The sequence below is a fragment of the Nelumbo lutea genome, chromosome 2, assembly GCF_056320005.1.
Source record: "Nelumbo lutea isolate HS-2025 chromosome 2, American lotus-T2T, whole genome shotgun sequence".
Lineage (NCBI taxonomy): Eukaryota > Viridiplantae > Streptophyta > Magnoliopsida > Proteales > Nelumbonaceae > Nelumbo > Nelumbo lutea.
The window spans coordinates 49,852,687-49,874,621 of NC_142685.1; the positions used below are offsets into that span (position 1 = coordinate 49,852,687).

General features: G+C 40.8%; 1 protein-coding gene across 2 annotated transcripts; it reads right to left on the bottom strand.

Annotated features, from left to right (window-relative positions):
* Positions 1-2,807: 2,807 nt before the first annotated feature.
* LOC148870559 (PGR5-like A protein) lies at positions 2,808-14,079 on the bottom strand. Of its 2 annotated transcripts, none has more exons than XM_088970084.1 (8): positions 13,497-14,079; positions 12,880-12,942; positions 12,688-12,774; positions 11,812-12,049; positions 5,186-5,259; positions 4,948-5,046; positions 3,734-3,819; positions 2,808-3,455 (listed from the first exon to the last, which is right to left on the bottom strand). In XM_088970084.1, exons 1-8 carry the CDS (start codon positions 13,908-13,910, stop codon positions 3,452-3,454), a joined length of 1,065 nt encoding a protein of 354 aa, XP_088826210.1. In that variant the 5' UTR covers positions 13,911-14,079; the 3' UTR covers positions 2,808-3,451. The 2 variants fall into 2 exon arrangements, with proteins under 2 accessions (XP_088826210.1, XP_088826209.1); XM_088970083.1 differs by having other exon boundaries at positions 2,808-3,461.
* Positions 14,080-21,935: the final 7,856 nt, after the last annotated feature.

A 21,935-nucleotide genomic window follows, 5' to 3' on the forward strand; every position in this document is an offset into this window, starting at 1 on the left:
GATAAAAATCCCCTTTGCCTTATGTTGAAATCCGCTGTCGCAATACTTTTTAATTCCCATATTACCCTTGTAGAGAAAAACACTTCCATCTTCCCCCACTTCATGACACACGAACAGCAATGGTGGTAGCTGTTGCAGCGGTGGCGGACTTCCGAAGTCCTCCCTCTCTCATCTTCCCCTTCCCCTTTCTCTCCTCCCCCTTCTTCTTTCCGATTTCCTCTGTTTTCTGTTCCTTGAAAATAGAGAGAGAGAGAAAGAAACTGTTTTCCTTCCTCTCCAACATCTCATGGGTGAATTTCGTCTGAAACCTCTTCTTTGATTGAGACAATGGTTGCAGAGGCTATATTGCTCCTCCAGGTGCATTGGATTGGTACGTATTGAGGTCCTCGATGACTCAGAATGGGTGAATAGGGTTCTGTATCAATCCCCTTTTCACGCTAACCAAAGCAATTATGATGCGTTTGTCGTGCAGCCTCCCTTGATGTCTCTTGGTCTACGTTGGGAGACAAACGAATTTGCCGGTGACCCGGAACTTGAAATGTGGAGCCCGGAGAAGAGTCCAGTGAGGTCCCCAGAGTACCTGTGCGGACGGAATTTTTCTGAGCCCAGAAGGGTTTATGGTCACAATTCTAGTAGACCACCTGACTGGTCAAGACACTGGTACACTGGGCACTGGGACCGTAGTAGGCATGGAAGGTGGCGTGATCGGAGGCACTGAGTCACTGACTATATCACACCATGACATGCCGACGACCTTGCTAATAGGAAGGATCATTTAATTTTAGTGTAGAGCTGTGAATAGATTCGGTCGTTAGGCAATGATGTTACAGAGAGCTGACGAGAAATAACAGAGAATCTAACAAAACTGGGGACAGTTTCTCTTTAGGTTCTCCTTTCGTGATTTTTTAATGGAAAGACGTGAATCGCACCCAAGAGATCATCGGCGGCCTGAGTCTCCTTTCATAATTTTTTAATGGAAAGAATTTGCAGAGCTTTCCGGTGGTACCATTTCGTCTCAAAAGTTGAAAGCCTGAAATATAGATGACTTATTTGCTTTCTTCGGCTGGTCGCCTTTCCATTTAGTAAATCAGAGTGGCGATGGTTGCCAAAGTCGCTGATTGAACTGTAAAGAAACCGAATTATTGGACATGGGTCTGATTGGAAGGCGCATTTTATAGATGCTACCTGGTTTTGAGCCGGCCCAAGTATGCAGAAAACTGGGTTTTGAGCTAGTTTTCACATAATCTGAGGTAGATTTTTATCACCACATGTTTGTTGGGCATAGGCCGGATTCAAAGGCGTAATTTGTCATATCTAATTCACAAAACTACATCTTTATAGTGTTATACCAAAAAAAAAAAAACATACAATCATGCCCAACTATAGTCCAACTAGGGTTACCTACCAGTCCGTCAACGGGATCAATTCCTCCCATGATGATAGCCTTCTAAGGCCGTGGTGGAATTGGTGGCGGAGCAACTGAGTCGTCAAGCGAGGACCTCAATGCCTACCAGTCCAATGCACCTGGGGGAGCAACACAGTCTCCGCAACCATTGCCTCTATCAAAGAAGAGGTTTTGGACGAAATTCACCCAAGAGCAGAAAGATAGGATGTTGGAGAGGTACGAAAAATAGTAACTCTCTCTCTTTTTCTCTCTCCATCTACAAGGAATGGAAAATAGAGGAAATCGGGAAGAAAGGAGAGGAGAGAAAGGGGAAGGGAAAGAAGAGAGACCAGGGGAGAGAGAGAGAGAGAGAGAGGGAGGGAGGATTTTGGAAGTCTGCCGCCACCGCAACAGCTACCGCCGCTGTTTGTGTATCACGAGGTCGAGGAAGATGAACAATGTTTTTCTCTACAAGGGTAGTATGGGGATTAAAAAATATTGCAACAACGGATTTCAACGGAAGGGGGTCTTTGTCACAAACCCTATAGTATGGGGGGTCTTTGTAATTTACCCAAAAAAGAAGAAAATACTTGGATCCAATCGAACAGTGGTGCGAACGGAGTAGCCCTGCTAAAAAACATACAACCATTCCCTTTCCCCCTTCTATGTTCATCAATTTCACCAGGAACTGGAATCGAAGCGTTTCTTTCTTTCTTGATTGCTTTCTTTCATATCTTCTTTGATGCTACTACTGCTTCCTCTTTGTTTACTAAGAACTTGGCCCTTTAAGCAACTCGTATTTTGCTTTGTTTGTAAATGAAATGAAAACATAGTAAGAGAAACTATAAGACTGGATAAAGTGGGATAAGAAAAGAGGCCAAGTAAAGAGGTCGATAGGGGTATTTTAGTAAAAATAGATGCAAACCAAGGTTCAAAATATCGACATGCCCGATATACCGGTAGGGCTGTATCGAGTGATATTGATAGTGTTTTTTTGCTTTTTTTATTTTTTTCAAAACCGGTTAAGGGGGGCCTGTTTAAGGCTCCTCCACCCCTTGAACCAGTCAAAATCCCGACACCCCCCCACCAGCACGATACGGGCCAACACGTATCGATACTTTGAACCTTGATGCAAACTAATTTGCAAATGGGCAAAATAGGCATTTCAAAATTTTTGATTCTTTGGTTTAATGTTTTCCATCTCGGTAATTGATGGAAGGGAGGTTTTTGTTAATTTATTTAAAAATCCAGGAGAGGTTTTTGTTAAAGTGAAATAAACCATAGGGAAGGTTTTTATGATTGTCAAAAACTTTGAGAGATTTTTGTATTTTTATGGGCTCTTATAAAATGCTTTTGTATTGATGTATCCATGCGTAAAGCCACGAAGACATTGACAGGCTCCTGGCCATTTGCCAACTTCTCGTTGTGGAAGAAGGGAGATCCCATGGAAGAATATATTCATATAGCCTAATCTCTTTTGTTCCCTTTCCATATCAAGCACATCAAAGAATACCCTTCAGTCCTTCACTACTTTACATGCTACATGACCCGCTATCCTTGATTGCTTGCTTAGAAATCAGAATCTCATCTTTATCTCATAAATTTCATTGGGTGGAGAATGGATTTTCTCCTATGCCCCAAACTAAGTGAATTTCACCAACCCCCCTCCCCCTCCTTTCTTGGCCGACCAGGACGTTGTCATTAATCTTGAAAGCACCAATTAGGGGAGGGGGGCACCTCAGACCCCGCATGTGGCACAAGAAGCATACCTTGAATGAATTCATGAGTCACGTTCAACCAAAACTTGGACGTCCAAGTAGGTCAACCATGCATCCATGATGCTCGATCTTGGGGGTGATGCCAAGTTCATGGTTATAGCATCAATACACACCCCGATGGCCCGACCATTGAAATTTCATCAGCTTGCAAATTGACATCTTCCCCTTGCATTCGAGAAAACTCTTAAAGCATTTTAATTTGTGCCAAGCTAATAATGATGTTGCCTGTTCTAAACAGTCCATTGGAATGGAAGCCGTTAATTGGATCGGTACTAAACGAATGACTGGCTCACCTGCTCCTAACAAGTAATACCCAGTAAACCAATTAATCTATCAGCGAAAGCAATATTCCATTGGTACAAAAAATAAAAGACTTGGCTCATGTCCTCGAGCAAATGTTCTACTGTAGAACCCCAATGGAAAATTGCTGAATGACTAAAACTCAACGTTTATTTGTCTGTTAAGATTGCAGTCTCATGGCAACCAAGATGAAAGAATGACGCAACTATACATGATGATCATTGAGAATAGCACGTCAAGTGAATAATGGCTGTGCCATCAAATCATTTACCATCTTTGACCACGATTTGAACCTCCTTGTCGGACCAAGTAAACGCGACCGTAAACCCATCGTCTGCCATGTCTAGAAATAGATTGCTGCATAAAATCCCAATCCCATTCACATGTAAGGAATGTAGGAATGGTACTCGTGTGAGCAGATATTCGATGTTTACCCATAAATTGCAAGGGAAAAATTAGCTATTTCTATTGAAAACCTACAACATTATCTAAGATGACATGGAGCAGAAATAAAATTTTCAACAGATATTTATTCCCTCCACTTCTTCTGTATTGTTGCAGTTTTTTTATGGGAGTAACCTTTTGTCACCTATTTAACTTGTATTTGCTTTTACCTTCAGCAATACATTTTTTTCTTTATGTATCTTCAAAAAAAAAAAAAAACGTTAGGAGCATCTTCCTTGATCTTAAACTTCTTACCCTAATTTCACATTTGTCTACTCATTAAAAGGTAAGTTTGAGTATCCTGCATTTAAGACCCTTCCAATGGGAGATAATGGGGCATAATTTCCTCAAAGTTGTGACTTGTGATTGAATAACTGAATAGACCAAGTTCTACATCCAGGGCAATAGGCACCATAAAACAATGAAAGTGCGGAATATCTTCTCTTGGTTGATAGCATGGTAAAGCATTTCGTGCAGAATTTTATGCCTCCACTCAGGAAAAAAAAAAGAATCAGAATCATTTATATCAGTTGCATAATGTCTATATTGGCCGAAAGATCTCACTCCATTTAGAAACCATGAAAATTGCACAGCTTCTACAGCCAGTATTAAGACTTTGGATCTTTTTTTTTTTTTTTTGATAAGCAAGCTGAAGAGTATATATCCATCCAACAAAAAGACTATGGATCTTTTCCATCAAGGATCATTTCCAAAAGAAAGAGATAAGTCTTTTATAATTGTTATTATTTTTTTTCCATTTAGGCCTGTGCATGTTGTTTGGGATGTTTTCCCAAATCAACTAACTTAACTACATTTTTTCTTTTGTCAACAACCAATTGCTAGGAACATACTGACTTGGAAGAAGTTAACTTGGGAAACCATTGCTTTCTTACCTAATCCATAGATAATATTTCCTTTTCATTTTTAATGTCAACTAAAATATAGATTATATAAAACAGAGTGCTCTACATGTAAATTATGCATACTTCTTATAATCAGCATGTGCATTGACTATAAGAAAAGAACATAGGGAATATTTACCTCAACCTTGGTGCGGAACTCTAGAGAGGACTCACATACATGACAATCTGCCTTATGAGGAGCTCGATTGGATTGATCTTCCTTCACAAATGCAAAGACCTGCAAGGAAATATAGTTAGTGTTTAAAGGGAGTGGCTCGAGATACTTACTTTTTTGTTGAAGAAGACAGACTAGAATATTTTCATAAAACTTTGGAAATTTCTGAAATGAGTAAAATCTATGCTTTATCACAACCAACCTCCTCCCCACAATTTGGGCATGCTCCCTTTAAAGCCACCAAGTCATTTTTCCAGAGGCCCTGAAGTGCTCCAACTGCAACAAGTTGCACTCAAGTAAACGATATTGTTTCAGATCATAATGTTACCCTGCCCCAATCATCACCTCCTTTGTTCACAATCTCCTTTGTTTGTTTTTAACTCAACTTGGTAAGAGCAAAAACACCTCACTACAAGATTACCAAGTTGGAGTAGCTGAGTTTCCAAGTATTGATTAAAGAATACTAGTATCCATAGTTGTCAAGGTGTTGCCTAGGCAATAAGGTGCTCATGGAGGGTACCCTTGCTTAATCAGAAAGATATTTTTTACATGGTGTTCTTGGATACTTTCATATTCTTAATTTTTTGAGATTGCAATAATAAAATAGACATCATTAAACTAAATTATTCATTTTAAGTTAAAATACTAGTTTCTTTTTATTATTTTTCTCATTTCTTAGGGTTCGATCAACATGTATACTACATTGAACCCTACAAAGATTTCAAAACTTGAACTGATAAGCATGGAGGAACTCAAAATTTTATCCAATCAACACATATTCATTAGTTTCATCATCATCATCATCATCTTCTTCTTCTTTTCCTAAGACAAAAATAGAGGCTCAGCCCCCTCTATTTTATGAAATTTCTTTTCTTTCTTCCATTTTTTCATCAATATGTTGATTTTCTATGTTTCAAATGAGGATTATACATTTTTCATGAAGATTAAAGACAATTACTTGCAAAAGGCAGATGCCGCTTGCTATGGAACCAAAGGAATTACCCTAGGATTCATGGGTTTTATTCAAAAAGCTTATCACCTAGGTGACTAGATGATAATTAATTGTGAAAGATGGATTTTATTCAAAAAAAAAAAAAAAGAAAAAACCTAGTCTCGCCTTGACACCTTGAAAACTATGCCTCTAGGGTCTTTGACAATCAAGAAATACAAAGATAGCTTAACATGTGGAACAATGAGTTCACATAATCACAACACTTTCTTTTGACCCTTCAATAAAACACGATATGCTATCAACCAAAAGAAAAACTAAATCACCTAGTGAGTATTTGCCTAGCTGATTTGGCTTGATGTTTTTCAAATGGCCACAACACTTACTTGTGACCCTCTAATAAAATAGCAAGGCGCACACAGACATGCTATTAATCAAACAAAAAACCAAATTATCTATCTAGTGAGTGCATCCTATTGTTGCTACCCTAAGTAATACACTAACAACCCACTAGCATATTGAAAAATTGAGATTGTTTCTACGGTTTATTACCTTACTGTGACAATTTAGAAATACCAAGGTAGGCTAAGAAGTTGAGTGGTTAATTCAAACGATCATGGCACCTTACTAATGACAATTTAAAACACAAGTATGCTTGCTATCAATCAAGTATGGTGGTGTTTTCAGGAATGAGGGCAGAATTATTGGTCTATTTTCAGGGCCAATAAGTGAAGGGGATACCTTTGAGGGCTGAGATTTTGGCCATGTTGGAAGGTGTGCAAAGGACATGAGCATTAGTAAGCTCGTTATAGAAGGGGACTCAAAGCTGGTGGTGGTCTGGCTGCAAAAGGAAGGAACCGGACTTTGGAACTACAACAGTAAAAGAAAGAAATTTAAATGGCTGACACGAGGCATGCATGTGAAATTAAATTGAGTTGAAAGAACTGCTAAATGTTTGATGCATTAGCAAAACAAGGGGTGGGAAGAAATCAGTTTTTTTGGGCTCAACTTAACTTTAGTTTTTATGGAGGGTTAAGAGATTTTATCTCTCCTCTTTTGTAGTTTGTCTCTATTTATTAATGAAATATGCAGTTATTGATAAAAAAAATGAAAAACCAAATCACCCAATGAGCACATGCCTGGGTGATTTGGTTTTGATGAGTTCACATGGTCACAACATTTTCTTGCAACCCCACAATAAAACACAAAAATGGTAACAATCAAATCCCTCAATGAGTGTGTATGCCTTTTTCCTACCCTAAATGATACAAAAAATAACCTGCTAACATATGAAAAAATAGACACTACCTCCAAGGTCTACCACCTTGCTATGATAAACAAGAATTGCCTAGGTAGCCTAGTATGTACTATGATGTGTTCATATGGTCACAATACATTCTTGTGACTCCAATAAAACACTAACCTGCTATCTATCAAAAGAAAAATCAAATCATCTAGTGAATGCATGCTTGGGTGATTTGATTTTGATGAGTTCACATGGACACACCACAACACTTCCTTGTGACCCTCCAATAAGTTGGTAACATGCTAATAATCAAATTTCAAAAAAAAAAAAAAAAAAACACCTTGTGAGTGCACGGCTGGATGATTTGGTTTCAACTAGTTCACATGGTCACAGACATTCTATCAATCAAATGAAATACCAAATCACCCAATGAGGGTATGCCTGTTGTTGCTACCCCAGATGATATATAAACCAACTGCTTTTATATGAAAAAATAAAGATCTAGGGTCCACTACCTTATTAGGAATATCAAGATATACGAAGGTAATGTGTGGAGCAACAAGTTCATAGAATCATAATACTTTCTTATGGCCTCTAAAAAACCGTGGGCATCCTATAAATAAAAGATAAACCAACATCACCTAGTGAATGCATGTGTGGGTGATTGTTTTGATGAGCTCACATAGTCAAACAATTTATTGCAACCATCCAATAAAACACGGACATGCTTCTATCAATCAAATGAAAAACCAAATAACCCAGTGAAGGCATATCTACTATTGTTACACCGAATGTTACAAAAATAACCACTTGCCCTATGAAAAAATAGAGACCATCTCAAGGATAATTATGACAATTAGGTAATAAAAGGTAGCTTAACATGTAGAGTGATGATTTCACATCGTCACAACACTTCCCTGTGACTTACTAATAGAAAACAAGCATGCCCCAATCAAATAAAAAACTAAACCCCCCACTGAGTTCACGTCTCTTGTTGTTACCTGAAAAAAAAAATACAAGAAAAACCTGCTACTACCTCTTGTCAAAGTTGTCAAGGCAATGCCTAAGCGATAAGGCGTTCATGGAGGGTTGCCTTACTTAACCGCTAAGATATTTTTTTATAGGGCACACTTGCATAATTTCATATTCTTAACTTTTGGCATTATAATATTAAAACAAACATTATTCAAACTAAATTCTTCGGTTTGACTCGTGATGATACCACAAATGACTCTTGCTGAGATCTCTTTTATTTCATTTTAAGAAAACGTTAAATCTTCAAAGAACATTTTGAGAGCTTAATAATATGCAGACAATGAGACAACCATAGTTGTCAAGGCAACGCCTATGCAGGCACATAGGTGACAAGGCACCCTTGGAGGCTCACCTCACCTAATCGTCATCACCTAATCGTCATGCAGTTTTGTATGTTGTGTAATAAAATACTTTTATATTCTTAATTTTTTGAGATTGTAATTATAAAATAGACATTATTAAACTAAAATTATTCATTTTGTGTGCTTATATATTAAGTTCTTTTTATTATTTTCTTATTTGTTAAGGTTTAATCAACACAAACATTGCTAACCACTTTTTTTATCAATGACTGCTGTATTGAACCCTCAAAGACTTCAAACCTGAATCAATAAGTAAGGAAGAACTTAAAATTTTGTCTAATCAACACATTATCTTCTTCCACCTTTTCTTTTCTTCTTTTCCTATAACAAAAATAGGGGTTTTGGACCCTATATTTTCGGATTTTTTTTCTTTCTTCTTTTTCTTCTCATGGATATGTTGATTGCCAATACTTTAGAAAGAAGTTTATACTTTTCTTGTGAAAAATATGGATAATTATTAAGTTGATTGTCTATAATTCAACACATTATCTAGGCAACTAGGCAATAGTGCACCCCCTATTGCCTAGCCTCACCTTGGTGACTTCAAAACCATGGAGACAACCTTGCTAAAGCTTTTGTACATCCTTCCCCTTTGTTTTGCAATAATAGTTATCATTTTTCAAAAAAAAAAAATAGTTTGAGGTAAATTACTAGTTTCTTTTTATTATTTTTGTTAGGGTCCAATTAACATGTATAGTGTCTTCAACCCTCAAAGGCTTCAAAGCCTGAACTGATAAGCATGGAAGAACTCAAAATTTTGTCCAATCAACACATATTGATCATTTTCATCCTTTCTTTTCCTTTCTTCCTTTCCTAGGTCAAAAATAGAGGCTCAACCCCTTTATTTTTTGAGTTTTCTTTTCTTTTTTCCTTTTTTCATGAATATGTTGATTTTTATGTTTAAATGAAGTTTATACATTTTTTATGAAGATTACAAACAATTAGTGGTGAAAGACGGTTGCTGCTTGGTATGGAACCTTGGTAATTGTCCTAGGACTCATGTTTTTTATTCAAAAAAGCCATTGCCTAGGCAACTAGGTGATAAGGCACCCCTTTGTCACCCAGCCTCATCTTGATGCCTTGGAAGGTATGTCTCTAGGGTCCACTCCCTTATTTGAGGGATCAGTTTAAGTCCCAGCTACCCTCTAAACCATGGCCTAACCCAATACACCCCCTGTAGGGGCGTATCGGGAAGGCCCTGATACATAACAATATTTTGAACCTTGCCTCCAATAAAACACAACATACTATCAAACAAATGAAAAACCAAATCACCTAATGGGTGTTTGCCTGGGTTATTTGGTTTCGATGTGTTCACATAGTCACAACACTTACTTGCAACCTTCTAATAAAATACAAAATGAAGAACCAAATTATCCGATAAGTGCATCTTGTTGGTGCTACCCCCAATGACACACTAACAACTAACATATGAAAAATTAGAAATTGCCTCTAGGGTAGACTACTTTACTATGACAATTTAGAAATACCAGACTGGCTTGAACGATGAGTTCACATGACCACAACATTTTCATGCCACCCTCCAATGAAATATAAGCATGCTATCAATCAAATGGAAAAACCAAATCACTAAATGGGTGCATGTGTAGGTAATTTGGTTTAAAGGAGTTCACATGGTCACAACACTTTCTTGCAACCCTACAATAAAACATAAACAATGCTAATAATCAAATGACAAATCAAATCACCCAATGAGTGCATGCCATTTTCCTACCCCAAACATACAAAAATAACCTACTAACATATGAAAAAATAGAGACTACTTTAATATCTAATATCTATTACCTTACTGTGACAATCAAGAAATGTCAAGGTAGCCTAACAATTTATGCTTGTTGTTGGTACCCCAAGTGATACATGAACTACCTGCTATCATAGGATAAAATGGAGACTACCTCTAAGAACCACTACCTTGCTAGGAATATCAAAAAATATGAAAGTAGCCTAACATGTAGAGCAATGAGTTCACATAATCATAACAGTTGCTTGTGGCCTTTTAAAAGACCCAAACATGCTATAAGTCAAAGGATAAACCAAATCACCCAGTGAATACATGCCCAGTTGATTTGGTTTTCATGAGTTCACATATTTACAGAAATTTTTGCAACAATACAAAAAAAACACAAAGAATGAGGCCCAATGGATTCATGATGTTCTATATGGCTAAAAACAATAAGACTATTCACAGTGCCATAAATTTGACAAAATCATAACAGCATATGCATTCAAACATTGTCTAGAATCACTTCAATGACTAACTTAAAAACCAATTGCAACTGATTTTATACCTACATGGAGCATAAAACTTGACTGAATAATAAACCTTTATATCATAAACAACCAATTATAGTTCATGATTTCATGGATATCTTAAAATGAAATGATGACAAGGACATAATAGATTCTACTACAATTATCTCCCACTTCATGACTGTATTTTTCTAGTATACAATATATAAAGTTAATGCACGGGTTCATGATTAATTGCATATATATAAGGTTCAAAATTTCGATACATATTGTAATTTTGACTCACCTGAACCACCCAATATCAATATTTTGAACATTGTGCATATATCAAGAACTAATGTACTTCAAATAATGATAACAAAGAAAAGAATCACAGTAGTTCCTAGGGATTTTGGCATTTACTATTTGACAAATACAACATGGCATCCTTTTATTATTCATATGTACACATTACATGATGTATCATTTTTTTTATCTTCTACCACAATGCCCAAATACAGATATTGACATGGGCACAGACAAGGATACATGATACAGGGTTAAATTCTCCACAGACTAAAATCCCAGACACAAAAACAGGTATATGTATCTCATATAATATGCTAAAATCATGTTTTATATCTAATACTTTGAGCTCAATGTCATTTCTCAAGACTCATACATTGCCAAAATTAATTGCATTTCTAACATATATAGATTTTTTATATTATAATTTGCTTAAACATACCATTCAACGTTTAAAGGTGCTAATATACATCTAAAAGTGTTCATGTAGTATATTGTGTTTACGCATGTATGCGTATCTAGTTATCATTCTCAGGATTTAGCTGACACCTCTCAAAAATAGTCTGATATTGATATTTGACTAAGATCATCATCATGGATTAAACATGAAACAGAACTCATGTTGCACTTTCCAGAGATAAATACTAATAGCTGAGAGGACATCAAGTGAAAATTATTACCAGAAGCTGATGCAACTGGATAACCAATCAAAGACCCCAATGCCATGAATAGAATGCCATTCAGCATTGCAAGAAATTCCAATGAAGGAGCTTCTCTAATCAGGGAAAATCTCGAGTTTAATGCATCATGATAAGCCAGACCAACGGTGTAGATTGTCGGTAGAAGAAAAGCCAAGCTGCCAAATGCAAGTAACAGGATCCATACACTTGCTAATGCCAAAACCTGTGAAGGGTCTTCCTGCCCTACACACAAGTCATTAAATCTTCTGGTTGAGAAAATGGTACTCCCATGCAGCAACTCAAAAAAAATAAAAAAGAAAAAAGAAAAGAAAAGAATTATCCACCCCTTTTATATATGTGATTGCTTATCAATGAAGGTTTTCCCAATGATTGTCCCAGCCGTCCAGGGTTTTGGGAGGGGTAGACTGGATACAGATCTAGCCTTCAGCATTTTTTTGCACAAATTGGCCACTCTCATAATCAAACTCATGTTCTTGTCAGCAAAAGGTTTTACCATTGGATCAAGCAATGACCTCTATGTGATTGTTCATCAATTTAAATCAGCAACTGCATTTGGCGGCTTATTGGTTGAGGCATAGACCAAATATCAAAATAGAGAACCCTACCCTTTGATCTAAGGATAAGATTTTGGTGGCCAAAGAAGTATAAATAAACAAATAACCAACTCAGAATAGGTCCATGGACAACCTTAAAACGTGTCAAGTTGTTCTTCTTTATAGGATATGCCCCACCAAGAGTCATTATCTATATTAACTATGAGGAACAGTGAGATGCAACCTCATATATATGACCAATGTCAAGGGTGAATTCATCTAGAATTCTGCAAAAACAAAACATTACTCTATATATTATCACCTCAGCATCTGCATATGTTGATTGTCGCCTAAGGCTGCATCGAGGATACTTGATAACAGACTTTGAACCATACCACCGCAGTTTAAGCTGTTCAGAATATTCTCACAAAATCAAATATTTGAACATGTAAGCCACGACACCATGTATTATGTATATCTAGTTACATGGGATAAAGATAATATTTAAAGTCACCTCTACTTTATCAAACATGTCGTCAACAATCAAAGGTTTCCCACTGTAATAAGCATCTCGTGCCTAGAACAATAAGAAACAGTTAGCTTCTTCTATAATAAAGGATTAATCATAAACGGATTGGTTGCAGGTCAAGTAATGCCATATTGAATATAAAAATCACTAGCATGACAAAACTGATTGAACAAACTTCATAATGTCATGGAATGCTAAGTATTGTAACAAGATGAGTGAGATAAATAATATCAATGCTTAAGGATCTGACCTATGGATCATACTGAATAAGTTAAGATTGATTAGATTTAGTAATCTATAGCTTCAGTATTTCCTTAGTATATAGTCATCAAATTTAAACCAATTTGGGTTCTTATCGTAAGACGCGATTATACAAATAGGATGAGAACACCTTCTCTTTTATAATTTTCCTCTTTTTAACACGCATGAACAAATCAGACTCAACATCAAATCTGCGTCCAAATCAACTAGAGTAGACAGGAACAAGAGGGCAAAAAAAATAGATTTAAAAAAAAAAAAACAGTAGAGGGTCAAGATATCGTTCATCGAGAAATTGAGCTTCGAAATTGCAGTTAGTAATCGAAAACAGAATCAAATCATACCTGACGATAAAGAGCCTCTAGGGTTTCTTGACTTGCCGTCTCGATAGGTCCAACGAAAATACATGAAGGTCCCTCAACGAGGGCCAGTTCCGAATTGGAGTTGCGTAAGCTGCGGGCAGAAACGCGATTACTCTTGGTTGAGATTTTGAGTGGAAAAGGAGCAATCGTTCTATGGAGCAGAGAAGGCAAAGTGTTGTTCCTGGTGAGTTCAGCAAGAGTCGACCCGGTCGAGGGCGGGGAGAAGGTGCTTGTGCCGACCATGAACCAAGCTGTGGTGGTGGGGATGTCGCGGAGCAGGCAATCATGACAGTTAAACTTATAGCCACAAGGTGTGTGTTTATTTATAACTTTGAGCCACTCATTTTGTTCTCTTGGCGTGTAATAACGAACCATCATTATAAATGACGATCTCATGTTACTCTTCTACTTCTGGTTTTGAGACGTGACGGAATTGACTGACCGGCCCTGCAGCTCCCGTTGTATGTGTTCGTGTTGTATACTATCAAGTATCAAGTACCAACCACTAGATCAGAATAATTGCAATCATTGTTGAGAAAAAATCTCGGTCCTGAGTCCTGCATCCAGGATTTTGTGGCAAATCTTTTCTTATATATATTTTGATGACATTGGCATTTCGCAAATGTGTATTTTTTTGGAAAATTTTCGATTAATACCCTTTATTTTGCGCCTATGCTACTTTGATCCCTCAACTTTAAAATGAAATGATTCGGTATCCGAATTTTCTCAAAATGTGTCTATACTATCTATCTATATAAATATATTAAGCTGAAATATGTACTTAAGTCCTAAGGAATGTCATTCTCTCCTATAAATTCTCTCTCTTTTGTTTTTTCTTTCAAATTACAAGAATGATATTCTCTCTTTTTCTTATAAATTATAAGAATGTCATCTCTCTCTCCCTATAAATTACAAGAATGCCACTCTCTCTTCAACTAGGGGACCTATAATCGAAGGTAGTCGAGTTCGAGCTGAGCCGAGCTTGAACTTCTGAGCTCAAGCTCAAGTCTCTAATTCGAATCGAGCTCGAGCTAGACGATACCTTGACCACTGAGGGAGACCTCAGCTCGGCACCTTGTCAACTAAGGGTAGGGGTGATTATTTCAGCACGGCCCGAAAAATTCCAGGCTTGGGCTTGGGTTTTGTGTTTAAGCTCAGTCCGGGCCTGTGCTCATATCAGGCCCACAAATTTTAGGGTCGAGCTTGGGCTTAATACTTCAAGCCTGGCCCAACCTGCATATATTTAAACTTACACATTTTGTGTATAATGTATACATATGTATACATGTTATTTTACATTATATTATATATTTTATATATAAATATTATAACATGACATGTATAATTTATATTATATGTAATATTTTATATTATATAATATATACAATAAAAGTTTATATGCATGTTATGTCATTTAATATAAAATATTATTGATACATAATGTTTTATATATGAAAGACATTGGCCCGGCCCGGCCCATGATCACCCCTAACTAAGGGAGACCTTAGCTCGACACCTCGCCTTCTAAGGAAACCTCAGCTCGACGCTACAGTAGCAGAGGGAGACCTCAGTTTGGCACCTCAGAGGTAGCTGAGCTCAAACTTCCTACCTTTTGACTCAAGTCAAGCTCGAGCACAAGTCTCTAATTCGAGTCGAGCTCGAACCTGATAGTTTTTGAGCGAGCCCCTGCAACACAGGGCCCCCTTCGCTAGTTTATTCTTAAAAGATCATCAATTATGTGTATCACATGGCATCACGTGCAATTTAAGATTTTTGAAAATATTAAAATTATCTTTCAAAATAAAACACTGTTCATCATCTTCCTCAAAAAGATGAAACAAAGTTGCAAAACAATGAGTTAGGGATCAAAGTCTAGACTACCAGCTCTTTCCTCCCTTCCTTGTTGAACCTTGTCTCTTGTTTTCTCTCTTTTGTGCCAATTTATTGCATCCTATTTCATATTTTCTCTTTTTTATTGGTTTTGCTTTTTTCCTTGAAGCAAAATATGTATTTTTTTCTCTTTTTTTTTTTTTGGTTCTCTTTTATGGGTTCTTTATCCAATTCAAATCTGCCTCAAACAGAATGCACTCCAAAAAATCCCACATCACATCGCAATCGTGTATTGGGAACATCTCCCAATGACAAGTACGAGAGATGTTCTCAATGCACACTGAGATGTGCATGTGGGGCGTTTTTGGGGTGCATTCTCTAGGGGGCAGATGTGAACTATTCTATATCTACTTAAATGGAATTTGATGGAGGGTGATTTGACCCAACCTCCGAAGAAGGTGACGCGTGAACGTGACTCAGCATAAGCAACAGCTCAGCATGACAGCCTGACTACAATTGAATAACGAGCTCGCTAAGGTCCTCGCAGGACAGCTCGCCACGGAATGAGCTCGCTACAGCGCGAGCTCATGGACCCCAGTATGTAGAAAGGGAATACTCTAAGTCAAGTCTATCCCAGCTCTGAACTGAGAGAATCAGCTCGCTCCAATACTTAAGCAAGAAGATTGCCCCAGGCAACCTCAAGTGGAATCACCTCGAAACACATCCAGGAGCTCGCTGCAAGGCAGCTTGCTATGGGATAACTCGCTACAGGGCAGCTCACCATTAAGCGACGCGGCGTTCTCAAGAAGCTTCTTATCTGACAAGACCGTACCCGCCAGACTGGATCACGTCTCCTGATTGGCGGTGCAGTCCCTGCCATCCCAACAGACTGCACTCACGTCCCTCGACAGGTGGTGGCGTGTCTGTCCTTTCCGGGTCATTTCTCTCATCCGATTGGGCAATACTCTACAACAGTTACCTGCGCAGCCTTGGCAAATAACGACTGCGATAGAGGGCCAGTGGTGGTTATGCCCGATTTGACAAGAATCTTACTGATCTAGCGCTATTTGCACTCTTAGCTCTCTTTGCATCCCTTACAGCTCTCCCAAATATTCTAACTTAAGCATCGAAGTATTTCCACCAGGCGAACTCCCCGGGAATCCTTCACCTTCTTTTTCTCAGGTACCGTCCGTAGCCAGGTAGGAGTGCCAGGATCACGCTGCATCATTTGGTGTCGTCTATGGGAACGCTTCAAAAAGCCTTCCTCCAAACTTTGCAACTTTTAGTAAGACTTCAGCATCCATGGCTTCCTCTAGCAATGTCGGACGAGGTGCCAACCAGAACGCTTCTGGGGAGCGACCTCAGCTCCCGACTGTCTGCATTGGACAGTTCACCGTCCCCCTCTCTGTGGACGGAGTTCCCAGCCTGAATGTGCCTCAGACAATGGCACCTGTGAACGCTCCGCTCCCTTCCACGGTTGGAACAACCTTCACTGAACCTTCTGTTGTCCCCCCAATGACCAACCAAAACCAGCTTGAAGACCTGGTGCAATGCATGCGAGCTATGCAAGCTCAAATGCAACAGTTCCAGCAGTTTCAACTCTACCAGTAGCAAGTGTTGCATCAAGTTTCTTAGTACTAGTACCAACAGCAGTACCCTTCACTGCCTCAGGCCTAACAGTCGCTTCCCCCTCAGCATCCGGCCGTGAAGCAAGCCAAGCCTTCCCACCGGAGAGAAGCCTCTCAAACCCAGAATCCTTCCAAAAGCCAAGCCTCATCCCACGACAGGAAGGAGAGACCAGTCACCCCTGCCTCGCAGCCTACAGGCAAGTCAGGGGCTTCCCAGCTGGTCAGGCCCGCATCACCTCAGCACTCTCAGTTCGATCTCCCGCTCGCAGAAAATCAATTCGAGGTCCTAGCCGCAGATTACAAGCAGGGCCCTTCGGTTCATAGCTATCATCAGTAGTCTGAGCCCATCAAGCTCGATAATACTGAAGCCAGTAGCACCAACGCCGAGCCGACAAAGCAGCAGCGAAGACACCGACGAGCTCGCCGAACTACTACCCGCGTCCTGCCCAAGCTCAAGGATAAGGAGGAGATAAGCTCAAATGAAGTAAAAGCTACTCCTCTCCTTTCAGCCCCTTCCCCTCTGTCATCAGAACTTCTTGCGGTCCCTATGCCAAAGGACTTCAAGCTTCTTCCCTTGGATAAGTACGACGGATCCTTCGATCCGAACGAACATGTGGACGCCTTCCAGTCCCAAATGCACCTGGCAAGGGCTACTGAATCCTGTATGTGCATGGCTTTCTCCACCATCTTCAAAGGGGTGGCCCGCATATGGTACCGAAACCTTGCACCCGGATTGATAAGAATTTGGGCGCAGTTCGTGCAAGTCTTCACCTCCCACTTTGTCACTAGCAAGAGGTGCCCAAGAACTCAAGAAAGCCTCCTTGGCATAGTCCGGAAGGAAGGGGAGTCCATTCAGAGTTATATCAAGCGGTTCAACGATGCTTGTTTGCAAATACCCGATCTAGACCCCGCAGTTCATCTCACCGCGGCCAATCGAGGCATCACCCATAAAGAATTCAAGTGGTGTGTGGTTGTTAATCAACCCAAAACTGTGATCGAGTTCCTCAAGCTCGCAGATCAGTTTATAGGGACAAAGGAGGAAATCAACCAGAAGAACGCATGTGCGCCCGAGAAGAGAAAAAGGGAAGGTGAGTCCTTCATTCAAGGGGACGATAAAAAGAAAAAGGACCTAGCTCGGGGGGCAAGGCCAAGTCAGCCTTTCGGAGCTCCAGTAGCTAAAAGAACGGACTACACGCCCCTGAACACAAAGCGGGCTGAGATCCTTATGGCAATCAAGGACGCCTAGTGTAAGGAATAAAAATTTGTATTGTAGTTTCCATAAAGACCACGGTCATAGTACCAAAAATTGTAAAAACCTCCCTGACGAGATAGAGAAGCTCATCTGTCGCGGATACTTGAAAATGTTTGTACAATAATAATAATAGTAAAGTAGGTCGACAGGGGGAGCAGAATAGAGATGCTCCCGAATCCAGTAGGCAGGCAAAGCAACCGCAGAGGCAGCCCCCAGAAGAGAGACCAGTTCAAGGGACCATCCACGTAATCGTTGGAGGTTCGATTTTCGCCGGCTGTACCACAACTGCGGCTCGGACATCAGCTCGCGAGGCCGCCAAGGAAGAATAGAACCCACCGAAGCGGCCAAGGACAAAAGATCCGATCTTCTTCACAGAGGATGATGCGCGCGGGGTCCACTACGCCCATGATGATGCGCTCGTCATAAAGATAAAGATTAATGATTTTGAAGTCAGGCGTGTCCTCCTCGACTCTGGCAGCTCAGTATATATCCTCTTCAAAGCAGCATTTAACCAGCTCCAGCTTCAAGAAAGCGACCTGAAGCCCACGAACACTCCCCTGGTAGGCTTCAGCGAAGAGGAAGTCAGACCCCTAGGAAGGATTACAATACCTGTGGAAGTCGGCACCTAGCTTAGCATTGTGAGGCTCAACCACAACTTCTTAATGGTTGCAACCCCCTCCCCATACAACGCCATAGTAGGTCAGACGATCACCCATGCCCTACGTGCAGTGGTCTCCACTTACTACTTGGCAATGAAATTCCCCATGGATTTCGGAATCAGGATAGCGTGAGGTGACTAGCTTGAGTCTCGCAAGTGCTACGTCGCCGCCCTCAAAGGGAAAGCCAAGGTGGTCGACGACCTCGAACTGGAGCGACCTACGGAGCAGTGCGAGGAGCGAGCTACACTCACAGAAGAGACTGTCTCCATCCCGGCATCGACGGAGGATCCAACTCAGACACTTCATATCGATGCTTTTATTGAGGAACCCCTGCGATCTCAACTGGTATGCTTCTTACTTGAAAAATTAGATGTTTTTGCATGGTCAACGGCAAAGATGCCCGGCATAGACCCCAGCATCAAAACTCACAAGCTCCTCGCAGAAGAAACGCAACTTAGCCCTAGAGCGATGGAGGGCAGTCGACGAGGAGGTCGGGAAGCTCCTCACAGCCAACTTTATCAGGGAAGTCCATTACTTGAGCTAGGTGGCAAACCCCGTTCTGGTAAAAAAGGTTAACGGTAAATGGTGCATGTGCGTCGACTACACTGACCTGAATTGAGCTTGCCCAAAGAACTGCTTCCCACTCCCCAGGATCGACCGTCTGGTGGACGCGACCTCAGGGCACGAGTTGCTGAACTTCCTAGATGCCTATTCGGGCTACAACCAGATCAGGATGGACCCAATTGATGAAGAAAAGACTGCCTTCATAACCGAGCTCGGCCTGTACTATTACAAGGTCATGCCCTTTGGGTTGAAAAATGTTGGGGCAACCTTTCAGAGACTTGTGAATAAATTGTTTGAGCCATTGATTGGCAGAAAAATAGAATGTTATGTAGACGACATGGTCGTCAAGACCCAATTTTTGCATGATTTAATACAAGACTTGCATTCAGTGTTCGAAATTTTGCGTAAATGTAACATGAAATTGAACTAGTAAGTGTATCTTCGGTGTTACCTTGGGTAAATTCCTGGGCTACATCGTTAATCGGCACGGCATTGAGGCCAACCCGGATAAAATAAAGGCCATCCTAGACATGAGACCCCCCCGAAAACTGAAGGAGGTTCAGAGGCTGAATGGCCGAATAGCTGCTCTGAGCCGTTTCATGTCCAAGTCGACAAATCGCTGCCTGTCTTTCTTTAAGGCAATCAAAAGCAAAGGTTTTGAATGGACCGAAGAGTGCCAGCTCGCATTTGGCGAGCTCAAAAGGTACCTCACTAGTATACCGGTCTTAACCCAACCCGAGGAGGGCGATGTTTTAGAGTTGTACCTCTCGGCAAGTGACGAGGTGGTCAGCTCGGTACTAATAAAAGAGGTAGATCGGGTCCAACGACCTATCTACTATGTTAGTAAAGTATTGCAGGGAGCAAAGACGAGATATCCAGAGATAGAAAAGTTGGCCTATGCACTAGTTATTGCAGCCTGGAAGCTCTGTCCGTACTTCCAAGCTCACACTGTCATCGTCCTCACCATCAAACCTCTGAGGCAAGTTCTACTCAAGTCTGAGGTCTCCGGTAGACTGACAAAGTGGGCCGTTGAGCCTAGCGAGTATGACTTCCAATACAAGCCGCAAACTGCTATCAAGGCCCAAGCCTTAGCAAACTTCGTCGCGGAATGCACTTTCAGCTTCGAAGTCCCTAGGCCGGTCAAGCACGAGGCCCCCAGCTCGGGCGAGCCCGAAGCTCCCAAGCCGGTTGAGTTTGAGCACTGTGAGGTAGTAACCAATGCGGCATCTCTCCTAGTTAGGCCAACCGCGAACTGGGACGAGGAGCCCTGGATCCTTCGCGTAGATGGCTCCTCGAACCAACAGGGCAGCGGAGCTAGAATCGTTTTGTACGGCCCAAGCGGCATAAAACTGGAGTATGCACTACGCTTCGATTTCACAGCATCCAACAGTGAAGCGGAGTATGAGGCATTACTAGCCGGGCTGGCTCTAGACAAGGAAGTGAAAGCTAAGCATATCGTCATCTGTAGTGATTCCCAGCTCGTGGTTAATCAAGTCATAGGCGAATACGAAGCTTGTGAATCAACCATAATCGCCTACTTAGCCAAAGTAAGAGAGGCCATACTTAATTTCCAGTCACACTTCATCAAGCAAATCGCGAGATCGGAGAATGCTGAGGCCGACGCCTTGTCCCGGTTAGACAGCACCAGTGATAATACAATGAGAACCGTGTACATAGAGAACCTGCCCCGACCTAGCATTCTCAGGGGTGCAGAGGAGGTCGCTCCTGTCGTTCAAGCAGAGCTGAGCTGGATTGATCCGCTCGTGAGCTTCCTAATACACGGGACACTCCCTACAGACTGCAATGCCGCCAGAAGAGTAGAGAGCCAAGTGGACAAATACCTCATAATAGACGAATGGCTGTACCGAAGATCCTACGCGCTCCCCTACCTGCGCTGCTTGCGACCTTCCGAAGTCGAGCTCGTGCTCCGTGACACTCATGAGGGCCTGTGCGGCAAACACTTTGGGGGCAGGGCCCTCGCCCAAAAAGCGCTACGACAGGGGTACTACTAGCCAACAATGAAAGCAGATGTGATCGAGCTTGTCAAAAAGTGTGACAAGTGCCAGAAGCATGCCAATATCCACCATCAACTTGCTGCCGACCTGAAGTATCTCACTAGCCCGTGGCCTTTCGCACAGTGGGGGATCGATATACTCGGACCGTTTCCACCAGCGACAGGCAGAGGAGGTTCTTAGTGGTAGCAGTTTATTATTTCACTAAGTGGGTAGAAGTTGAACCTCTCGTAACAATCACAGCAGTTCAAGGATATTGTGTGTCATTTCAGGTTACCTCGGGTATTGATCTTTGACAACGGTAAGTAGTTCGAGGATATTAAATTCCAAAACTGGTGCCAAGACATGGGAATTCGACACAACTTTACCTCAGTCGTACACCCTCAAGCAAACGGCCAAGTGGAAGTCATGAACAGAGCTATCCTCCGCCAACTGAAGGTACGCCTGGATCGAGCTAAAGGACTATGGGCAGACGA